This window comes from Neovison vison, chromosome 4, assembly GCF_020171115.1.
Source record: "Neovison vison isolate M4711 chromosome 4, ASM_NN_V1, whole genome shotgun sequence".
NCBI lineage: Eukaryota > Metazoa > Chordata > Mammalia > Carnivora > Mustelidae > Neogale > Neogale vison.
Window position 1 is genome coordinate 63,479,881 of NC_058094.1, and position 22,902 is coordinate 63,502,782.

General features: G+C 41.2%; 2 protein-coding genes across 9 annotated transcripts in view; one reads left to right on the forward strand and one right to left on the reverse strand.

Annotated features, from left to right (window-relative positions):
• SLCO5A1 (solute carrier organic anion transporter family member 5A1) overlaps positions 1-7,364 on the forward strand; it is a 127,776-nt gene extending 120,412 nt beyond the window's left edge. The window contains 3 exon segments of the mRNA XM_044246979.1: positions 1,755-1,996; positions 4,189-4,253; positions 6,895-7,364. Coding sequence (XP_044102914.1) covers positions 1,755-1,996; positions 4,189-4,253; positions 6,895-7,364 — 777 coding nt within the window.
• A 10,279-nt stretch (positions 7,365-17,643) lies between these two features.
• The window catches only part of SULF1 (sulfatase 1), a 183,656-nt gene continuing 178,397 nt past the window's right edge, over positions 17,644-22,902 (reverse strand). For 6 of the 8 annotated variants that reach the window (XM_044245481.1, XM_044245480.1, XM_044245479.1 and 3 more), the window contains one exon: positions 17,644-20,000. In XM_044245481.1, the coding sequence (XP_044101416.1) occupies positions 19,183-20,000 (818 nt within the window). In that variant the 3' untranslated portion in view covers positions 17,644-19,182. The remainder of the gene's footprint in view (positions 20,001-22,902) is intronic. The other 2 variants (XM_044245485.1, XM_044245486.1) reach the window with 1 other exon arrangement.

A 22,902-nucleotide genomic window follows, 5' to 3' on the forward strand; every position in this document is an offset into this window, starting at 1 on the left:
ACTTCACATTCTGTGCCAACTCAGTGAAACGTGATAAGGTTGAATGCTAGGCCTCTCATTTCTTACTCTGCCAGGGCCCTTGCGATGCGTTTGAAGGTCAAGATGACCACATTTGGTGCTGGCAGAAGAGAATAGGCAAGCACCTTCTCTGATCCGAGTCTGCAAAGATGGGCAATGGCCATTTTTCATAGAATATGAGTTCAAAGTTTCTCTTTCTTTCTTTCTTTCTTTCTTTCTTTCTTTCTTTCTTTCTCTCTTTCTCTCTCTCTTTCTTTCTTTCACTTTCAGAGTAAAGATATTTCTGTCCGTTCAAGAATAGGCTATTTTGAGAATTCCCTTCCCTGTGAATTATAAATAGGCTGTAATACTGTGGGAGGTTTTCATATTCTACTCAGTTCTTTACTGAGCCTGATTTCATTCTTTGCATAAGAACAGATTGTAGGAGGCTGCTTTAATTAAAAAGTTAAGGTGCATTGGCTTGTGTTGTGTAGGTGTTAAGGGATTAGACCATTGACTGTATGTTTTGGGTTTGTCATATTTGATTTCTGAGTTTTAGGATATACCGATAAATGGAGAAATCCTGTTGCTGGCTCCCCATTATATAATTGGTGAGTGCCAAGTTGGAAGAGAAAACAAAGATCTGTTCTCAGTGGCTAAGTCCTTCCCTGGGAGTGAGCGAGGGAGTCCTCTAAGGCACAGTCCTCATTCTTAAAAAGAGGCCAGCAGTCCCTGGAGCACAGATGGCCAAACAGCATCCCATTCTCATATTTGTTGCTACTGCTTCTCTAAGTGGCTGGGAGCTCACAGTGACAGGGAGTTCAAGCTGATGTCTGTTCAGTACAAACAACGTAAGAGGCAGAAAGATTCCTTGGTTGCTTTTATTTGAAATACATTTATAGGTCCTTGAATTAGCTTTTTTCAAACGAAGCAGTTAGTTATATGTTCCCTGGTCTTGGCCTTGGAGTCATCACGGCTGCATCGCGTGTTCTCTGCATTTATCTAACAAATATTTACATTAGGTCCTGCGCTGTGTCCAGGCCGATGCCAGGGGCTCTGGTGGGCACAAGTAAACAGAAAGCTTGGTTCCTGTTTTCGAGGGGCTTCTCTAATCAGACAGCCCAAGAATTGCACAGCAGTGGGAGCAGGATATAGTTGTGACCAAAATGAGCATATGGAATGTGAACGCTGTGGAACAGAGTGCTGAAAGCTCCTTATAAAAGTTTACGATTTGGCCAGCAGACACTGTTGGATGCACACTTTAGATCATTACTGTTAGCAAGGAGGCTGTATTTTCAGTTAAATATTATGCATATTTTTTAAAATTTAAATTCAGTTAGCCAACATAGAGTACATCATTAGTTTCCGACGCAGAGTTCAGTGACCCAGCAGTTGGGTGTGATACCCAGTGCTCATCATATCACTTACCCATCTCCCAATTACCCCATCGGCCTCCACCTACCTCCCCTCCAGCAACCCTCGGTTTGTTTTCTAGAGTTAAGGGTCTCTCATGGCTTGTCTCCCTCTCTGATTTCTTCCCATTCAGCTTTCCCTCCCTTCCCCTATGAGCCTCTGTTGTGTTTCTCATGTTCTACATATGAGTGAGGCCATATGATAATTATCTCTCTCTGTTTGACTTATTTTGCTCAGCAAATATTACCCATCCTTAAATACTAGAGCTATTTTAGAGCATTTGACTTTGTCCTAATTTTCCTATGCTTTAGGTTGGCTCACAACCCATCTTTGCTATCCCTTAGATAAGGAATTACACAGAATGCACCTGTGTCCAAAGCCGGCAAGTGATCACTCCACCCACGGTGGGACAGCGCGGTCAGCTCCGTGTGGTTATTGTCAAAACCTATCTCAACGAGAACGGCTATGCTGTGTCCGGGAAGTGCAAACGAGCCTGCAATACCCTTATCCCGTTCTTAATTTTTCTCTTCATTGTCACCTTCATCACAGCATGCGCCCAACCATCAGCCATCATAGTGACACTCAGGTGAGAACAGCACTCTGCTTGCCTGGTGGCGGGGGGCAGGGGTGTGCATGAGAATGGCCAGAGGACACGTTCCAAGCTGGGACTGGCGTGGTAAGGTGGAGAGGAAAGCAGAATTAGATTGTACGGGGAAGCACTCAGACCTTTGCTTGTTGATTTTATTAAGAGAAGTGCTTTCCCACACCAGGAAGTGAACGGAAGGTTGTAACGTTTCATACCCCAGAACGTTCTTTATTCAGATGGGTTCTAGGTTTGCAGTTTAGTGAAACTTCTTTGGGGTGCCTTTGGTTCCTGAAGTCAGTGCCCTAAATTGTTCAAGTTCAGGAGCTGAAAGGTGTCACCATGTTAGCCACAAGGATCCTGACTCCAGACGGGGCAGGAAGTCCTTTGGCAAAGTCTCAAAGTCTCGCATACAGCGAAGAATATTATCTCCAACCTGGTAGGTAGGTAGTGCCTCCAGGATCAGTGGACGTTTCATGCTGGGCCTGCAGTTCAAAATGCAGATTTCGTGAACTTTACGATCATATAAAGTTTTGGAGTTGAAACAAGGAAAGGACAGACTGGGAGATGTCATTTTCCAGCTGTTCATGCTGTGTTTTATTAGGTATCCTGTTTGTGGTTTTTTGCTTATAAGAGAACACAGGCATTGCTTTAATGGAAGTCCTGTTAAAAATGTTGACACGGACCCATTCAGATCAGTGTGTTGGCATTTGCAGTAAAAGCTGCCGTGGGCAAAGGAGGGAAGGGGACAGCATGGTGAAGGAAACGCATGCCCCCAGAAGCAGCTTCAGGGGACCAGCGGAGGCAGTGCAATGGAGTGAGGATGAAAGGAAATCAGTCCTCATTCTCCCTTTACCTCTGCCCTGGCTTCTCAGCACCCCCCAGTGCTGGGCACCTGGTGGTCATACTTGCTGGGATGTCATTCTTAGCAGGACAGTTGGGCTGTTTGCTGCTGCTTCTGCACATTTTGGCTTCTTTTCTTTATGTGATGCTGAGTTAGATGTATGATAACAGCACTGGGTGGGAAAGCCCGTTGGCTGAATCTCTCAATTGCTCCAATAACAGATACTTACAGACTGACAATGGTGTGTGCAGCATGGGGCAAATTGCTAGGAAAAGATAAGGAAGATAAGGGGAGAAGATGGCAGGGGCGGGGGTCCTGGGGAAGTGGACATGCTTTACCTAGAACTCAACGTGTATAGCACAGAAAAGATCAGGCACTTCATCATTTTAAAAAATGAATCCTTAATAATCTCATTCTTTAAACTTTAATTCTGCAAGAGATGTTAAATAACCCAGATCAGGGCTGCCCATGTCATGGCAAATCACCAGCAGGCTTCTAACCCAAAACTTCAGAAAAAGAGCTCTTTAATTTTTGCTAATTACAGATCAATAGACTCCAGTCTTCCTGCCATCTAGGAATTACTTGGAGCATATGTTTTGGGAAAAGAAGAAAAACATGAGGTGGTAGGAGGGATTTGCTCTTTTTCTAACGTTGACTTGTTTTCATCCTTTCTTGGGACTCTACTTCTTTCTTTAAGTTCTCTCCTCTATACTTTCCCTTGAGAAATTACGACAATAACTTTCAGTCGACGCACCTGCCCTCTGGAAAGTAGTAGGCAAATAGAAAAAAAAAAAAGAATGCAGTAGTTAGGATAAATTATTGTATCTATTTTTTCATGGAACTGATTTTATTTATTTATTTATTTATTAAAAAGGATTTCATATATTTATTTGACAGACGGAGGCAGAGAGGCAGGCAGGCAGAGAGAGGGGAAAGCAGGCTCCCTTCTGAGCAGAGAGCCCAATGCGGGGCTCCATCCCAGGACCCTGAGATCATGACCTGAGCCAAAGGCAGAGGCTTAACCCACTGAGCCACCCAGGTGTCCCTCAAAGAACTGATTTTAGAAGCTCAGAGCTGATTGTGCCCCTTCAACCATGAACCTTTGGCCCTCCACCAGTATTTACCCAGAAATGAGTTAATCAGGACTTCTTTGAGTCTTCAATGGGGAGAACTCATTCACCAATTTAGCTACCTCAGCAGTCTTGTTTGGCTGCTGTTAATAAATTCTAGGAAATAAATATTTTGGCACAGCCGCTCTTGCTGTATGGCTCTGTACTAAGCAGACTTGATTTGATGTTCGTTTTCTTGAGGCCAATGTTATAAAACATTTCTTTCTTTCCCTTCACCGTAGGTCAGTAGAAGATGAGGAGAGACCTTTTGCGCTGGGAATGCAGTTTGTTTTACTGCGAACACTTGGTACGTTCCTGAATTTCCACGTGTGCCTCTTAGTGCCTCTTTACAGATGGCAAATTTTCATGGTCTTTTAAAAAAATGGCAAGTCGATCATTTGTTACTCTTAGTAGCAGCTAGGATTTTATGGGTTAGTGGCGAGGGCATAACTTTCTTATTTTCTGATTTGAACTAGAAGCTACCCAGTCCTGTCGTTTGAGGAAACAGAATACAACGGATTTTAGAACAGTTTCTTTTTCACCATAAGCATAAATGTGGGCTAAATTCCCTAGAGCGTTTTTGGTACCATAAGAAATATTGAACCAAGCAATTATAATGGGCTTATATGATCCTGGCATTTTTGTCCCTTTATGGCTTTTTTCACATGAAAGTGATGGAAATTGGCGCTCGTATTATTTGAAAAGATGTTAATTTCTTACTTCTTTACAATAATTTTATTGGGCCAGGCAAAAAGGATACCTATTGAGTTTTCTGAGAAAAGAAATAAAAAATTCTGAAAAGAAAAAAGAAATGTCCCCAAATTGATACATCAGGCATCAGGAGTCCCCTTTACTTGTTAACAAGAGAAGGTCATTAGCACTGTCTGTATATGGCAGAATTCATTAGGGCGTGAAGAACATCGTTCTGATTTTGACAAACACCGTCTCACTCTGTCGTGTTTTGGGACAATGCATGGGAAATATCATGTGAAGTAGCCCATTGCCTTGATCAATTTCAACGTATTTTTTATTGACTTCCTCATCATCAAGCATATTTTTTCTTTCACGAGTAGCAGTCTGTCATTTTCTTCAGCTGTTGTTTCTCCCAGTAATCAGTATCATTGTCCACAGGACCAAAAAAAAAAAAAAAGAAAAGAAAAGAAAAAGAAATAAGTTTTTTGATTTAAATTTTTAATTTCCATTTTGAAGGGTGAAACACTTTAAAATGGTATCATTTGACCCTCTGGAACATTAATCTTCTCTGGAATTTCAATTTATCATTATGCTGTGGTTGGTGGCCTAGTCTGGGAGTAGGGAGTTTTCTCCGGTCACCCTCAGAGGTTTCTGGTTGCATTGAGTGGGTGGCTTATTTTTTTTTGGTGCCGATAAAACTTTGAAAACTTTGATAAAATGGCTTTGGTGCCATTTTTCAAAGCCAGCTGGCGAAAGGAAATTCTGAGATGCTTTGATTTAGTTAAGAAGCTTGCCTTATACTTCCTGTTGAAAACTAAAAAAATTGTTTTCAAAGAAGGAAATTTGTTTAGCGAAGGGGTAGTTGAATAGGAAAAGAAAAAAAATAGGTCCTCCTCTTTGCCCTGTTTGTCTTTGATGTCATGGAGCTGGGGTAAGTCAATAGAGGGTGGTCGCCGTGTCAGGAATAAGTGAAAGGGGGATACTTCAGTCATCTGCTTAATTCAGACTTTACTTAAGTTCTATTGATTATGAAAAAGCTATAGTTGGGCCAACAAACCAATTTCCATTCCCCCAAATTCCAAAGCAAAAAGAGAATTTTAAGTGTTTTAGTAATGTTACATTTTAATTGTAATGAACATACGTCATTTGAAATGAATACAATATATTTAAAAATACATCACTTAGTCCACCGACTTCCCTTCCTTCCTCTCTTTTCTCTTTTCTTCCCCCTTTTCTCCCCTGCTCCTTCTGATCACTTCCTTGTATAAACTCTTCGAGGATCCATGGGCTGTCCTGAGGGGTCCTTGGGACGCAAGGAATAAAAGACTTGGCCTCTGCCTTCCAGGAAATTACGGGAGACAAATCCGCAAATACTTTCATTGCTACATGATAGTTGGTGCAATGAAGGTGATTACAAAATGTAGTGGGAATACAGTGGCATCTGAGTGAGTGAGGAGTTTAAAGGAGGGTTAGATGATTGTAAGGTGAACAATTTGGGGATGGGGCACATTTCAGCAAAGGGAGTAACATATGGTGAAGGAAGTCTACTTGGGTAGACTTTCTTTCTTATGGGAGTGAAGAAATGTCTATCTCATTGCCCAAACAACGAAGCTACTATCCATCACAGACGTTTCCCAAGCTTCAAAGATGAACTTTATGCCTTAGTTATAGCTATGCCCCAAATGTCTTTATACAGTGTGCCATCTGATGTGGTTTCTGGCTTATAGGGGACAGTGTTTTCCTCGTACTCTTCCTGCACTCGAGGACTAGAACCCAACTCCGTAAGAACTAAGTGCACTGCATTTTAGTGGTTCATAAAGGGTCTTAGTATAGCCTCTTGAGTATTTAATGGCAAAATCTGATTTTTAAGTTTAAAAGGATCGCCTGATTGAATTTTTTAGCAATCGACATTTTTACATATAACATGTAACAACGTATTCTGACTGAGGGGCAAACTGGAAGATTTAAAGTATTTATAACTCGGTGAACGTTTTAATAATACCTATATTATAATATAGGTATTATATTATAATTCTATATCTTATATCATAATGAGATATCTTATTATATTATAATTCTATATCTTATAATGAGATATTATAATAAGATGTGCCATAGTTAAAACGGTCACTTAATACAAGAAAACCACTGTCCTCAACTGGTCCTAGAGCAAACAAGCACCTTGCTCATCTACAGATCTGTTGTCTCTGATAAGAAGGGCTAGATACCGTTCTTTGTCTTCTCTCCCGCTCTAGCATACATTCCTACGCCAATTTACTTCGGCGCCGTCATCGACACCACGTGCATGCTGTGGCAACAGGAATGTGGAGTGCAAGGCTCTTGCTGGGAGTACAACGTGACATCGTTCCGTTTTGTCTATTTCGGTTTGGCGGCTGGCCTCAAATTTGTCGGCTTTATTTTCATTTTCCTGGCCTGGTACTCCATTAAGTACAAGGAGGACGAGCTGCAGAGGCGACGGTGGAGAGAATTCCCTCTGAGCACTGTGAGCGAGGTGGTGGGTCACACGGACAACGCCGCGAAGTATGCCCGGACTAGATCGTGCCCGGCTTTCAGCAGCCAGGGGGACTTCCGCGAAGAGACTGGTCTGCAGAAAGGGATCCAGTACACAGCACAGACCTATCCGGGGCCCTTCCCCGAAGCAATAAGCTCCTCCCCGGACCCGGGGCTGGAAGAGAGCCCGACTGCCATGTAGCCTCCCTCCTGAAGCTTGAAAACGGAAGATTTTAGTTTTGTTGGTTGAGATGAATATGGCAACTTGAGAAACACCCGTGCCTTCTTTTCTTTCTTTCTTTTTTTAACCTCTAAAGACGCAATCCTCAAACCAACAAAACTCCGTATACACAGCCGCTATTGAGTGAGGGCTGGATACCTCAACAAGACTGAGAGCCTTTACCCCCTTCCCTCCAAGAAGGAGGAGTTTAGACAGATCTGTTACCATTTCCGCTCCGTGAATTTCATGCTCGTGCTCCAGGGTTGCATAAGGCTGAGAGGCGCCTGGTTAATGAAATCTTGGGAAGTGTATTGGCAGTACATATCATTAGCATACACTCCAGACAAAGGTGAGCTTGACCATGACTTTGCATTTACAAATCAGTTTTTAGATATGAACACCTACTGTGAGTTCCGCTACAAAGCACAAACGAATTTGCCTCAACTATGCAATTTTGATTGGGAAAATGTAAGTGTGGCATGTTACTTTTTCTTTCAAGAGACTAAAGCAGATACATTTTTGAAAAGAGGACTATAAACCTTCCCTAAAGTACTGTTAATAGCATTTTAAGCCATAGCAGAGTTACAAATCAGGTAGAATTTTTCAAATGCTTCAAAGGAATCATATGCATAGTGTGATAAAAGGAACAGCTACTTTATTTCATAAGACACTTTCTTTTTTTAGTCTGTCTGCCCCATCATAAGGTAAAGAGTCTGCTGAATCATAAATCTGATAGCTTGAATATAAACTCCGGTATTCTTTTGCCAGGGGCTTTAAAACTAATGTGCTAAACAGTATGGCTGGAACCTGATTTGAGATGCATCATAAGGAGAGAAACTGATGACTTTCTCATCCAAAGAAAAATGCTGTAGAAATTCTTTTAGCTCTTGGCCCACACAAGGGTAGCTAAGAATTGTAAACTTGACACTCAAAATAGTTGGAAAAAGAAATTCCATAGAGGTAAGATTGAGTCCCATCTGACCATTTTAGTGTATAACCCCAGCGAAACCCTAGCGAATCATTTTCTTTCTTATGTACATAAAATTGCTGTGGTTGCCCCCTGAAGTTGAGTAATTAAATCAGGGAAGCTCATACCTGTGATAAGAAAATCACTCTGAATACAGGAGGAAGGGGATCTGTGAGCTGTGAGAGTATGATCCTAAGTCAGGACTGAAAATTATTTAAAATCAACTCATCTGTCATACTGAATTCCCTTTATCAGAGCTAGAACGATTTTACATCTCTCTTTGATTCTTTCCTCCTATTAACCTTCCCGAAGTGATTCTTTGAGAGGATTTCTCTGTTCCTAAATGCACTTTGTGCTCATTATCCATCATCCTTTTCAGTTCCTCCCAGCACATCACTTTGACTTAGGTACCACACAGAATGCTTTCTACATGGTTCTTAAGGTAGATCCTTCCCGACAGCACTCTGGACTGATAGCAAGTTAACTCATGGGGTCTCAGCTGCTCAGAAAAAGAATCTTGACAACCCGGACGTAGGAGGGACGTGGAAGGTCCAAATACCAGTATAATTGTGAACAGTTTCTGCCAAGGAGGCTATGATTATGTAGGGGCTAATTTAGGAACTGATTTCCTTGGCTGGCTTACACTCTTCCGTAGAGGGGAAGTGAGTGACAGAACTGTCCCGTGATTCAGGCTTTCTGCCCTTCATCCTTGGAGGCGCTGGTGGAGTTGCATGAGCATTCCTGGGTTCAAGGTCATTTTCCTCTCCACCTAAGAGCGGTGTTGTCAAATGGTTCTTTTGGTGGCATGTGGTTTGTGGCGAGGGTTATCACTGTTAGACTGAATAATGTCTGGAAGGGGTGGAGCCAGTGATCTCAGGTGACAAGGACTTCCCTCGAAATGGTCTCATTTGACTGAGTTGTAAGTCTGCTGTTGCCTGTAATTACACTAGTGTCTGTCCAACTTGTCTCTATGTGGTATATACAGAGAACATTGTTGATTCACTTAGTGTCTACTCTGGTGCCTCAGGGTTCCCTTTTACTCTCTATGGGAGATCTTTGATCTTTTAGGTCTGTTAGAAAATTTCCTTTTGTGTTGGAGCTGAAGATATACAGGTTGGGGAGAGGTGGTATTTGCAAAAGAACTGCATCGGGAGAATTTGGATGGAATTAGCACCTTTTTTTTTTTTTTTTAAGCTAAGATTGTTATGTTCCAACACTCTTAGGATCTGTCTCTTCCTGGTAGTGTATTATTTTTTTTTAAGATTTTATTTATTTATTTGACAGACAGAGATCACAAGTAGGCAGAGAGAGAGGAGGAAGCAGGCTCCCTGCTGAGCAGAGAGCCTGATGTGGGGCTTGATCCCAGGACCCTGGAATCATGACCTGAGCTGAAGGCGGAGGCTTTAACCCACTGAGCCACCCAGGCACCCCCTGGTAGTGTATTTTGAAAAGGAGCTTCTCTCAGAACTCCAGGGTAGGAAGTGACAGATTCTTCACGTATAATTAGACAGTCCCCTTTCTCTACTCTGAACAGTCATCCATCTAGTTCAGCACCCAGTGATCAATTCTCTATCAGGCACTATTTTAGCCAATTACCATCTGCTGCTCTGTGAAATTCTTCAGGTCGACTGGCCAAAACTCAAAGAAATTAGCCTAAATTGTACACCACAATTGTTAATATTGTACTTCCTCAAGTATGTGATACTTATTTTCTTTTTAAAGATTTATTATTTATTCGACAGATCACAAGTAGGCAGAGAGGCAGGCAGAGGGAGAGGAGGAAGCAGGCTTCCTGCTGAGCAGAGAACCCGATGCGGGGCTCGATCCCAGGACCCTGGGATCACGACCTGAGCTGAAGGCAGAGGCTTTAACCCACTGAGCCACCCAGGTGCCCCAAGTATGTGATACTTGTAGATAGAGGGTGTATCATTCATGTGTTGTTGGTTAATGTAGAATAAGTAGTAAAAATCACGGAAGACTGAAGTTTTAGAATACGTACCAATCAAGAATTGTCCCCCAAATGCTTTGGGTCCTGGTGGCATCCTTGGAATATTGCATAGTCAACTAAAGTGACTATCTTATAAATGGCACCATTTAACTGTAGATATGAGGTTCTCACATGTTGGTCACTTTATAGTCACAACTCCTATTTTAAATTTAATTCCCATTTTCTATGAACTTAGGCTTCTAAATATTTGTTTTGGAAAAGGTCATCTTGTTCTTCTTTCATCCCTGTAGATTAATGTATTATTTGGCTTCATAGGCAAATAAAATACCCTTGAGTCTAGCCTATTAATTTAGAAACTCCCAGGGGGAGGGTGGGTGGTTGAAGCACATTTTTGTTATCTTCATTAGTATGAAGTCCTCTTTTAGGTAGGTTTAATGCTTGAAAACTTTCAAAAGTCATTCAGAACTAAGGTCAGAGGAGAAAGAAGGAGCAGAGAAGAAACAAATTAGCTTTTATGGAGTGTTGAGTATTTCAGAGAATTTTGTCAAGTATTTAATATACATCATTTATTTTAATACTGTTGATAACTTTGCAAGATAACTATTTTTATTTTTTTTTTCTTAAACAGATCATGAAAACAGGCTCAGAGAGGCAAAGATATTTGTTTAGGATTGTACAGAGTGGCCAAGTTAGTGTTCAGAAGCAGGTTTCTATCGCCATGGCTTGCTTCTCACACTATCAAATGCCTACAGTGGTTTTGGTTAACAAAGGCAAAAGTGACTATAATTTAGTGAGGTAAAGCATTTCATTTTTTGGTGTGTTACTGTTCCTGAGGAGTAGAGAAATTATTATTCCTTTGTGTAGAATAGAAAAAAAATCTGTAGGAAACATCAAAATTTAATGTTTAGATTTTCAAGGTAAATTTACACTTATTTTAGCTAAGTGTTATATTCAACGTTGTCATAACATACCTCAAGTATTTATTTATAGTTTATATTTAATGTAGAACAAACCAATTTTGATGTTAGCATTGGGTCTCGGTAGAATTTCTGGAATGAATCATGAGGAAATGCGGTTCAGATTTATTGAATCTGAGCTCTGGGGATTTAAAGTGTATGCTTTCTTGTTTGTTTCTTCCTCTTTAAGATTGTTAACATTTCCATTAATTTTTAGTGAATATGGGTTTTAAGTTTCCTAAATAAAAGTTTTAAATGAACAGAAGCAAAGTGTTACATGTTAAATGAACATAGATTGTTACTATTAGTAGTTGTGGTCACAGACGGGAGCATGTACTTGGAAACGCAGCCATCAGAGAAGGAGGAAGTCATAATGGCCATCCTGCATTTTCACCAACTACCAAGAAGGTTCTTCCTCGGTCTGCAGTTCCAGCTTGCATTCTTTGGTGGACTTGGAGCCAGAAAATTTCTTTTCGGAGCCTGTTTTGCATCAACCAAAGAGCAGCTGCATGGTTTTTGAATGGACCTGAAGCATTCATGGAAATTCTGTAGTATGCCCAGGAGCGGTAGGAGAGCCCAAGTCTAGGCGGGTAGCCCATTATACTTTAAGTGTGTGTGGACGTCAGACATCCTCGATGTCGCAGAAACGTGAGTCTAACTATTGCTATAGAGGGGCATACGGAGTATTCTAAGTAGCAGTTGGATATCAAAATACTGTGTAATCCCAGAATTGCCTAGACGGCAGGTTTGCTAGTTCTGTTCTCCAGACCAGTACGTAGCCTCTGCACGTTATTTGTAGTTTTCCTGTTTCCTGGTGTGGAAGGGCGTGCCGTGACGGACAGGAGAAGGTGGTAGCCTTGTGCACTTTATCTTTTCTGTTTTCTCTCCTTTCCTCATCTTCCAGGATGCTGCTGGCTGTGTCTGTCTCAGGCTTCTTGCTACATTGGAAACAGATCTGTATATGTTTGAACAGGTCCTTTCAAGCACTTCATTTTTACTCAGCCTAAGAAAGTTCAAGTATGATGAAGACCCTCCTTGGGTATTGGCTTTTGCAACATTAAAAAAAAAAAAAAAAAAAAAAAGCTTCGGTGCTATAAGTATTTAATGATGCATGCTCACCACAAAAATGCACCACTGAATTTACAGTCTCCCTGGTAAGGGACCGCATGTGCTTTGCTTTTGGAAATCTAGAGAACGTCCCAGAAAACAAGCACTCATTATTCTCATTACTACAGTTAGTCAATGAACTTGACACTGCAAACATGAAAACTCTAAGGGGGCATACCTTTTTTTATGGAAAACTCAGTGCTTTTCTTATTTCTTTTAGCAAGAATAATCAGATGCTACAAATAATTTCAGAGAGAGTGGAAAACAATTTCACATAATCTTTTCTTATTTCTTCTCCCAAAAAACTGACACCCTTGTGAGGTGTTTTTAATAATTGGGGTTTGGATGGTGTTGTCTTTTTCTGGTATTCTGTTTTATGTTAAAATCAGAAGAGAAACTATCCAAAACTAAAGTAATTGCAGGGACATATTAAACCAAAGGGGGTGAACAGTTTAAACTTTGTATCTAGAAATGAAAAATAAGAATAATCGATAAAACTTTATAGTGGGCATTTTTCTTAAAATACATACCTCTACCCCAAACCCCAAATGTTAATTTAGAAGCACGGAATAAGCAGATCCGCCTCTAACTTTTCAGTTAAAGGAGATGTAATACTGTGTCAAATAAACTGGCATTAGGATCCTGGTGGAGTGTGTGTTCAGTGTGTGTGTTTTGTGTGAAAGTGTGTTGGTGATGAAAGGCCGTTTTGAGTTGTTGCATAAAGGAATTTGACTTTGTGATTTTTACAATGAATATTTATTTGGAGATCTCTTAGGGGTAATTTAAAAGATGTATAATTTCCTTGTATTTAATGAAATCTCTTGTCAATGTACTAATAAAACTTGGTTTACAACATCTTGAATACTTGATCACTGAAAATTAAGAAAAAAAATTAAAAAAAAAACAAAGAATAAAGTGTGTTGGATTGAAGTTAGTTTGTCTCTGAGCTCTCTCCTGTTGGATAGCAAAGTTTTCTAAGGCATCCAAAACTTTTTGGGTGAGAGGAGGAGGGAGGCAGAGGAGCTCCGGAAATAACAGTATGAGTCAGGGACTGGAGCACAAAGTGGTTATTTTTAGAACCTTGCCTGGAGCCCTCCATAGGTGTAAAGCAGAGCAATTGATTTCCGTTTCTCACTCAGTCACCCCTCTTGCTCAGCTCAACTAAAGGGTCACAGTGGCCCAAGATACAGGAGTTCCTGGGGGGATGTGTCTGTGCTGGTTTCTGGATAAACTTCTTTTCCTCCATGGCCTTGTGCATTCATTGTGGAGGCCATTTATGCAAAGGGAAGATAGTACCCTCTTCCTTAGTCTACCTTCTTCTCTTCCTCAATGTGTGCCATTAAGGCAATTTTGAGATATCACTTGACTCTCTTAAATATCTCACACATTCAAGGGAACGGCAGAATCATTCCAGATATTGGGCTTTCTGAAAGAGACACACCAGGCAGTTTTTTTTTTAAGAAATGAGGAGAGAGGAAAGGTTATAAATGTGGCCACTCATCTTGCATTAGCTCCAGACTTGGTACAACCTCAGCATTTTAAGAGCTGTTAAAAAGCATCCAGTTCTTTTCTTCTTTTAAAAATTTGCCAGCTGAGCGAAGACAGCCTCTGTAGCTTTGGCATAGGGGCCGGTGGAGGGGGGGGGCATTTTTAATTGTGCAAAGTCATTGGAAAGCAAGGAGATCGGTATTTGGTGTTGACTTTTGTATTTAAACGTCAAAGTCTGATGCAGTTCCAACTCATAATACCAATATACATCAGTAGAAAACTAAAACCCTTCTTTGGTCTTCTGGAACGGCTGAGATCCTAGGTAAATGGCCAAGATCCTAGGTACCAAAGAAAGAGCAAGCTTGCCATGGATCAAGTTGTTCTAGCTGCATTCTGTCTAAATGGTACTGCTGCTACTTCAGAAATCAATGAAATGGCAGCTTTGTCAGGGGCGGATCCTGGCTGGAAGGAAGCCTGTCATGAGTTGCACTAGAGTGACACCCAATGGTTATTATGGAAATTACATGCTTACCAACCTCTCATCCCTTCCAGTTCTTGGGCTTGAGTTGTATGGGCCTTTTTGTGATCACATTCATTTTAGGGTGGCAAGGACATGTCCTCTTCTGCCAAAACCCATTAGTAATTGGATTGGTTCCACTCTGGCTCTGGGTCACCTGTGCCATTGGGGCTGGAGGTTGGATAATGGGGAAGAGGACCAGGGGTAGGAGATACAGATTTGGAATTCCTGGGTCCTGGGAGGCACACTGGTGTAGGGGCTAGAAATAGAAGGTAGATACCTTTGTCCACCACCTAAGTGCATTTACTATCAGAAAAGTGAGGCAACGCTCGGCACAAAAGACCTCAACATTTGTAGCTCCCTTTGTCTCCTAACCCTCTGCAGTGCTTTCCCTGACATCACGGAGCAGGGATTTCCTAGTCTCAACAGGAAGTATCTGCTTTTTGAAAGTTATTTTCTCTGCTCATTTTATATCATAGTGGGCTCGCTATGAGGACCTAGGTACTATGCTGGTGAAGTCCTCAGCATCAACGACACAACTTGGAGGAAGATGAGTCAATTAGACCAGTATGAACAAGAGTTGCCTCAGGTAGGTTTCTTAGGGGCAAATGGCAAGGCCATGAATGTGGCTGGTCACTTTCACTCCATCGGCCTCAGAGTTGGTACAATATCCGTGTTCTCTTACTTGGGGAAAAGTAAAGCAAAAAATGGTCGAGATATTGTGTGTCCAAGGGGTGGGGGTGTTGAGGAAAATTTACGTGGAAAGAAAAGATAAAGTTTGCTAGGATGAAATGGAAAACAAAATATGGGAATTGAAGAATGGATAAGATTTTTACCTGTTGAAATGAGGAATTCAGAACTGGGAAGGTGGAGCTAATTTGGGGGAAGCTGGTTGTGACAGGCGAGGTGGAGGGGGAGCGGATGGGTGGATGGAAGGCTAGAGCTTCCGGTGGGGGGAGTGTGCATGTCAAAAATGGCCGAACATCTCTGAGCAGGAGGCTGAGATCTGAGGTAGGTGATGAGAGACAGCAAGTGCAGGCTGGGGTGGAGTTGGAGGGGGAGGGGGAAGGGCTTAGGGTGCCATAACAGCTTTCCCAGCAGCTTCAAGGAGAGACCATGAGGGCTTAAATGAACCAGAGTGGTGGACCACAGGGAGGTATTATTTGCTCTAAGGTCTTTGTTTTCTGTTAAAATACATTTTGAAAACTTTGAAAATATTTTCCAACTAGATTTTGAAACATCAAGCAAATAAAATTTGAAAATATCAAGCAAAATTAGATGAATTGGGGGACTTTGAAGACCTTCTTATACCTGAGAGCAGGGTAGCTCTAAAGCAAGTTCTGAACAACAGGCATTTAAAAATCTCTTTTCAGAAGGGCAACGTGTTTAGGGACATTTGGCAGGGGGTGGGAGTGTTACAGCTTCATTCCTTCTCTCTTAACCAAAAAACCCCACAGAGAGGGTTATTTTATTTTTCTAAAGAAGGCTGGGAGGAGCCCCAGATACTACCTATTTTGGATATGGACAGTAGGTTTGTGTCTCACACTTTACTACCGACTCAATGGTGTAGCCGGCTGTGTTGGGAAGGATTCTAAGGGTACAAGTGCTCTGGCTTCATGCAGGGGTGTCCTCATGCATGAGCAATGTCTTCCCTGGGCATGTTCTAGGAAAAGAAAGCCCAGAGGTGATGTAATTGCCGTCCTCAATTCACATCTCTTATTTTACAGTCAAGGAGAGGTTATGCGACTTTCCCCAGCTCTTAGGTAGTGAAATTTAGAATTCACGTCCATTGTTCTTTCCATTACACTTTCCTACATGGAGTTTCACTTCCCTGATCTGGAGTGTGTGTGTGTGTGTGTGTGTTGTGTGTAAATGGAGAAAGTGGAGAGGGGCGGGCCCTGCCTCTGTAAACCTCTTCCTCTTAAACCTGTAGGAAATGGGCAGTTGGGGAATCAGCTTAACCCTCTGGGCATCAGCTCCTCAGAAGTCAAACAAGGTCAGTCAGCTAGCAAGTTTCGAAGCACTCTTCAAAATCTGAAGGTCTCTTTCATGCCCTTGCACATACTAGGTACTGCATAAATAGTTACTGTATTGAACTAAAATGGAATTTTCTCCGGGATAGCAGCATTTGGATTAGTCACCTTTTGTGGGAAAGGATCAAGGAGGGAGGCAAAATGACGTGCCTTTGGTCAACACTGTTATCTCAAACTCTTCTCTTGATGAATCTGTGGTTTATGGACTGAATTATGCCCCTGAAAATTCAAGTGTTGAATCCCTATGCCCCCATTGTGACTGTATTTGGAGAGAGGTCCTTTAAAGAGGTAATTACAGTTAAATGAGGTCATATGGGTGGGCTGCCATCTGATATGACTGGCATTTTTTGTGTTCTTCCTTTGTGAGAACAGAGGCCAGGGCTGCACATGCACGGAGAAAAGACATGTGAGGACACACAGAGAAGGTGGCCATCTGAAAGCCAAGAAGAGAGGCCTCAGGAGAAACCAAAGCCTTTTGGTTTTAGACTTTCAGCCTCCAGAACAGTGAGCAAATAGATGTCTGTTGTTTAAGCCCCCCCTTTCCTACTTTGTCCTGGCAGCCCTCACAAACTAATACAGATGGTTTCCTCAGTTATCTCAGGACTGGGTTAACAGATATTAAAAAAGTCCTTTGCTTTACTTTCTTCTCCCTTTCCTATTAACCTTCTGGTCTCTGGACATGTCACAGATTGTCAGCCCCTGCACTTGCAGAAGAAGCAGCTCCTCAGGAAATCTGGAGCAGAAAGAAGTATATGGTATTTGTCAGTTGGGAAAAACCTGAAGTATTGGAGGGTGGTTAGGTCTTGATCAAAGTCTATGGTCCTGTCCCTAGTGAACTGAACCTTCCTTCAGTGGATCTGTCCTCTTGCTTTTGGGAAACTCCATCTGTGTTCCCCAGAGCCAGGTATATAGTTCGTTGGTCTGGTAAAATGAGGAACGGTGGGATTCCTTGTTCAAAGATCATTAAAGATGTCAGTATGGTGACCGGAGAACAACCAAACACCGGGTCTATGTAACCAAGGGGGGCGTCATGGGGAGCCAGTTGGTGCTGCCTCTGCCGTGGCCTCCCTGATGTGAGGAGGCAAATCCACCCTGAAATCATTAATCTGAGCATGTTCTAGAACACACAGACTTTGGGGCAGTTTTACAAATGTGGCCAATATTCAACCATGTCCATTGAGATCAGGACTCAATTTTACCTACAAAGAATGGATGTTACACAAAAACTTGGTAATAAGCTCATTTCTCTGAAACAGGTAAAGTTTAAACACCTTTTATTTCAAGAAATATTGCTTCTAGACTTTCCCGAAGCCAGAGTTGTTCTATAAAAGTATCACAGAATATTACACAAGATTAAAAAACACAGTATGCTTCCTAATAACTTGAAACCTTTTTACAAAGTACATCATTCATGACCATAAATATGTTTCTTCTGTCATTCAGCTGGTGACACACACATCTGATAAAGAGCTAGTTAATTTTAACATATGTACAAAGTCTATGATAAAGACTTAAGGTTGTCAAAGGTTCAACTATAACATATTAAATTTTCTTTAAAAGAGTTTACCTTAAACACTTAAAGAAAACATAATTTACCTATGCATTTGAATGATCTAAAAATAGAAAATAACTGTTAAGCTAAAAAAAAAAAAACCTTCTTGGGAAGTTGGCTAGGGTACTGGTAACTCTCAATGAGGTAATCCTTTTGCTGGTATTTAAAAATCTAATACATAACAAGAACATTTTCAAGAAAACAGAATTTCAAAAGCAGTCTTGAATTATGCCTTTAAAAATAATCAGAACTTGGTGAAGTCCTTAAAAATAATCATATAACACATATGGTGTGTTTAAAAGATGAAACATTCATGAGTTTGTTTTATTGAAAAAGATTTCTTATATAATTTCAAGACTAAGCATATTTTCTCAACACTTGACCTGACTTGCCAGGTCAAGAAAACAAAGATAGAAAGGAAAAACAAAACAAAACAAAAGTCATCTGTCCTTTTATCCTGTTAATAAAATAATAAAAATTCAGCAATCTAAAGCATATGATGAACACTTTGAGGCTAGGCACAGAGAGAGCAGGCAATCGTGGTTTTGTTGATTTATTTATTTTTACTGCCAACATCGTTAGCCATGCCTTTCTGCTAATCAATTTTAGCAAGTCGAGGAAAACGCATGCAGTGTTTTCTGGCAAAAGCGTACACTGAACAATATGTCATCCGTACTGGGTATCATTCCTGGGGTCTGCTTCCCAGTGGTCACACTGAAAGCAAGCGGTGAGACTATGAAAATGCGTATGGGAAGGGAAAAAAAAAATGACTAACCAAACAGACATGGCATTCTGATCTCAAAGTGCAAAATCATTGAACGTGATGGCACTGAAAAGGTCCAGTGGTTAAAAACGGAATCAAAACCCCATTATGCAGGCAGTGGAAAGTGTGCTGACCCATTCACGGAGGGTGTCAAGTTTTAGAAACTCAGAAAGGTACAATTCTAGCCATCTTGATCGGATAATATTTGTATAGACATATCCCTATCACTTTCAAAAGACACCACTGTTCGAGTGTTCCCCAAACAAACAAACAAACAAACGCACACACACAAGTCACCCTTTCTTTCTGTTCTTGACACATGGTGAATCACAACACCGAGTCCCCGCGGGCCTCCTGCTCGCATGGGCGCTGACCTGTGTGCCTGGGGTAGCGTACAATGTTGGCTGTCCTGATCGTCGTTGTTAGTTTCCTAATAAAAAGTTACAAAAATACTGTGTTTAGGGTAAGGTCACAATGTCCGCTAATTGGAGGAGAGGGGAAAGGAGGCACTGCCTTCTAGACTCTGTAAGCTCCCCGTCTTGCCATTCTTCGCCTTGTTGGACATCCGCTTCTCGCTGCGGGGGTTCGCGGGCCGCTGCCCCGCAGACGCATCGACCGTCTGATGAACTGCCTCCACATCAGCGGGCCCCGGAAGATGCTGCTGATCTTCAAAACCGTCTTCGCCTGGACCGCCAGCCTGGGGCAGTTCTCGCGGCCAGCTCCCGGGCAGCCGCCGGGGGCCGGGCGGGAGGACCAGCTCTGGGAGGCCATTGCCACTGAAGTCGGTTTCAGGATGATTTCCTTCTTCGTGCTCCGTCCACGTTTCAGTTTTATGATTTCTCCAGTGTTCAGAATTCAAATGACTCGCTTCTGGAATGTCGTTATTCCATTCAAGTTTCGTGTCTGGACTGAATGTTGGTTGGTTCCAATGCAGGGTTGGAAGGTCAGCGGGCAGGGTCCAATGAGGCGCTTCCCCAACGCTAGGACTCGGGTCTTCGTCGGACTCCGCGGAGGCCCCCTCCCCCGGCACCGAGAGTTCAGCAGATCCAGCCGGGAACGCATTGCTTTGAGTTGTCCTAGTTTTATTTGTTGTATTTTGCTCATGGTGGCCGTTCAGCAGTGCAAATACTCTATCTACATCCTTCAAGTAATTAGTCCAGTCAACCAGACTAAGTGTATAGTTTTGTCTGTACTCATAGACACTTTCATTCACACTGTATAAATCCTCCAGACCTTGCCAGTTGACATCAGCCGGGAGGCTGGGCAGATTAACCTTCCCATCCATCCCATAATTGTCCTCTGTGAAAAGAGAGACGGAGGTAGATTAGTGGAGAAAGTATTTCCTACTCATCGGACAAGCAACTTACATTGTTTTTAACAGGGCAAATCAATTTGAAATACAACGCTAAAGACTATTTTCTCCTAGTCATTTGTTGTCAGGGAGTGGACTTAAGTTACAGAAGTGACTGAACAGTAACACAAAATTGCAAAGAGGTTCAAACAAGGGCAAAGTTCTGTGATGAGGCAAAGCTGGTGCTGGAAATGCATGGCATCATCAGTCAGGGGGCTGCTGTTCTACTCCTGGCTCTCCTCAAGTCAACTTTGTGACCAGAACGTCATGTGAGTGAGGCTCTGTGAGTTTCAACCCCTCATCTGTCAGATGCGGAAATAATTGTGTGATGGAAACTTTACTACCTACCGGGTCACTGGGTGAATGATGAATCTGAAAGGGTTTAAATGAACAGGCGATACTTAGTCAGACATTTTTATGCTCCCTGGGACTGCGTATAAAAACAAACGTGACTGCAACTGAACTCTTCAAATCCGATGCTTGAATCTGCCTCTCTGATTTTGTTTTTGCCCTAAAAGGTCTATGCTCTAGATAAGTCAATCTTTGAGTGGTTTCCACAGTGTACAAAGAACACACCAGCTTTCTCTCTCTCGGGTCTTTCTATATCACCAAGGTGGCTCCAGTCCTGTGGAAAATAGCACCTTTTCTTTTGTTATGTCTCAGTATCATTTAGAAAGAGGCAGCCTAGATTAATGTGATCAACTACCTGTAAGCAATACGGACCAACGGGAAGAATATATAAAACTACACAAAACCCACACTTCTCGGTAAACAAGAAGATAGAAAATTATGTAATCTTCAAATGACCTGTAAGTTAAAAAAAAGAAAGTTAAAACCGAATCTCGACAGAGCTGTCTGTCACACTTTGGGCACGAGCCTTGGGAAAACAGGACAGATGAGAAGCAGGATATGAGGTCGCAGCCAAGAACTGAGTTGAAGCCATCGCTGAAAGAATGTCAACCTGATGTAGAAAAGACTGTAAGAATCCTGGTAAACCGCAGTGGCAACAACGAGGAAGAGACTCAGAAGTGGGTGTGAATCGAGGTGGCAGTCGGAAAGGCAGGGAGTAAAGGACACAAAGCAAGAAGCACATCCTTTGGAAACTGGGTGATAAGGGAAAAGGACAGCAAAGAGGGGAAATGTCAGATCCTGTGAGGAAAAAAGAGAAAGAAGAAATTGGAAACACACCACCTCCCCTATCATCATCCCCAAATAATAATAAAATAAAATAGTAAAAAGAAAGTATCTTGGATATACCCACTAGAAAGTATCCTCTTAAAGTAGAAATCTTGTAAATACTTGAAATCTATGAAATTAGGAAAAACAGCTTAAATCTATACAAAATTGTTATAAAAGAAAATAGAAAATAAGAACAACAAAATCTATCATCTTATGAAAATGCCAAATCCCCTTACGAAATAAACCATAAAGCGAAGAAAATCACAATACAACACTGCCAAGTAAATTAAATATTTTCAGTCAAGCACCCCAGGATATGAAAACCATCTTAAATCAGAAATTAAAGTATAAACCAAGGATCTTACAACCATCCAAGACCTTCTTCAAGTATCAAGGCTAAGGAAAAACAGGCCTAAAAATTAAAATGTAAGAATGCAGAGAACACTCTCCACATCAGCTCTTCTTGAACAGTCTTTATCCAACCAAGAAATCACTGGAGCAAAAGGATTGATAGTGAGCGTTTAATGTACTTATCAGATTTAGGAGTCTGATAAAGATAGGAGAAGGGTTGAGAGATAATGTATACATTTTATATGACAAAGTAAAAAATAATGTAACTAGAAATGGGAGGAAAGATAGAGAAGTTGAAAGAGAAGCTCATTGAGTTGAAATAATAGTTGGGAGTCAAAGAACTCCATTGAACACTGACCAATGAGATAATGAAAGATTAAATAAGAAACAGGGACTAGGGACATTAAAAACGTTTAAGTTCAAAGGCAACCAATAGGACAAAAATGCAAATCCTACAAAGTTCCAAAGTGGGAGGGGAAGACAACCATCTTGATAAAGAAGAAACTACCTGTGAAAGATGCAAAGTGAAATATGTGGAAACATAATAATAAGTGATACTCAATCTAAGACAGGCCAAATGGACTAAAAATAAGTATGAATCTAGAAGACCTGAGTATATAATCAGTCAGGTAGTTCTCATTTAAATGTGTCCAATAGTATATCCCAAGGGTAGAAGACACACCTTCTCAAACACACATAGAAAGTCACATTACTTGATTATGTGTTTGGTCACAAAAAAAGAATCAGTAAGTTGCATGAAACAGAAATATCACGAACCCTCTGACACAATACAATAAAACTAGAAATTAATAACATTAAAACAACAAGAAAGCCCTTTGACCTGGAAGCTAAGGTCATCTGGGTGAAAAGGAAAATAGAAACCTAAAAGTGCAGAATTCAAAAAAATGATAATGAAAACGCTGTTTATTAGAACCTATGATGCATAAGGCATTATAGTTATGCATCGTTTTAAGCATTCTTAGCCTTAAACAGTTTTATCATGAAAAATAAATGAATTAAACACCAAACTCAAAAAGAAAGAAGATGTTCTTTCTTTCTTTCTGCAGAAAGAACAATGTAAACCAAAAGAAAGCACCAGGAAGGAAATGATAAAGGTGAAAGCAAAAATTAATGAGGTAGAGAACAGAAGAATGACATACCTAACTAGTAAATCAAAATCCTGGTTCTTTACAAAAGTATCAAAACAGACAATCACTAGTTCAGCTATTTGAGAAAAAAGGGAGAAAGTTCACATACACGAAATAAAAAATGGCAAGGGAATTTGCAACAGCGTGGATGGAACTAGAGAGTATTATGCTT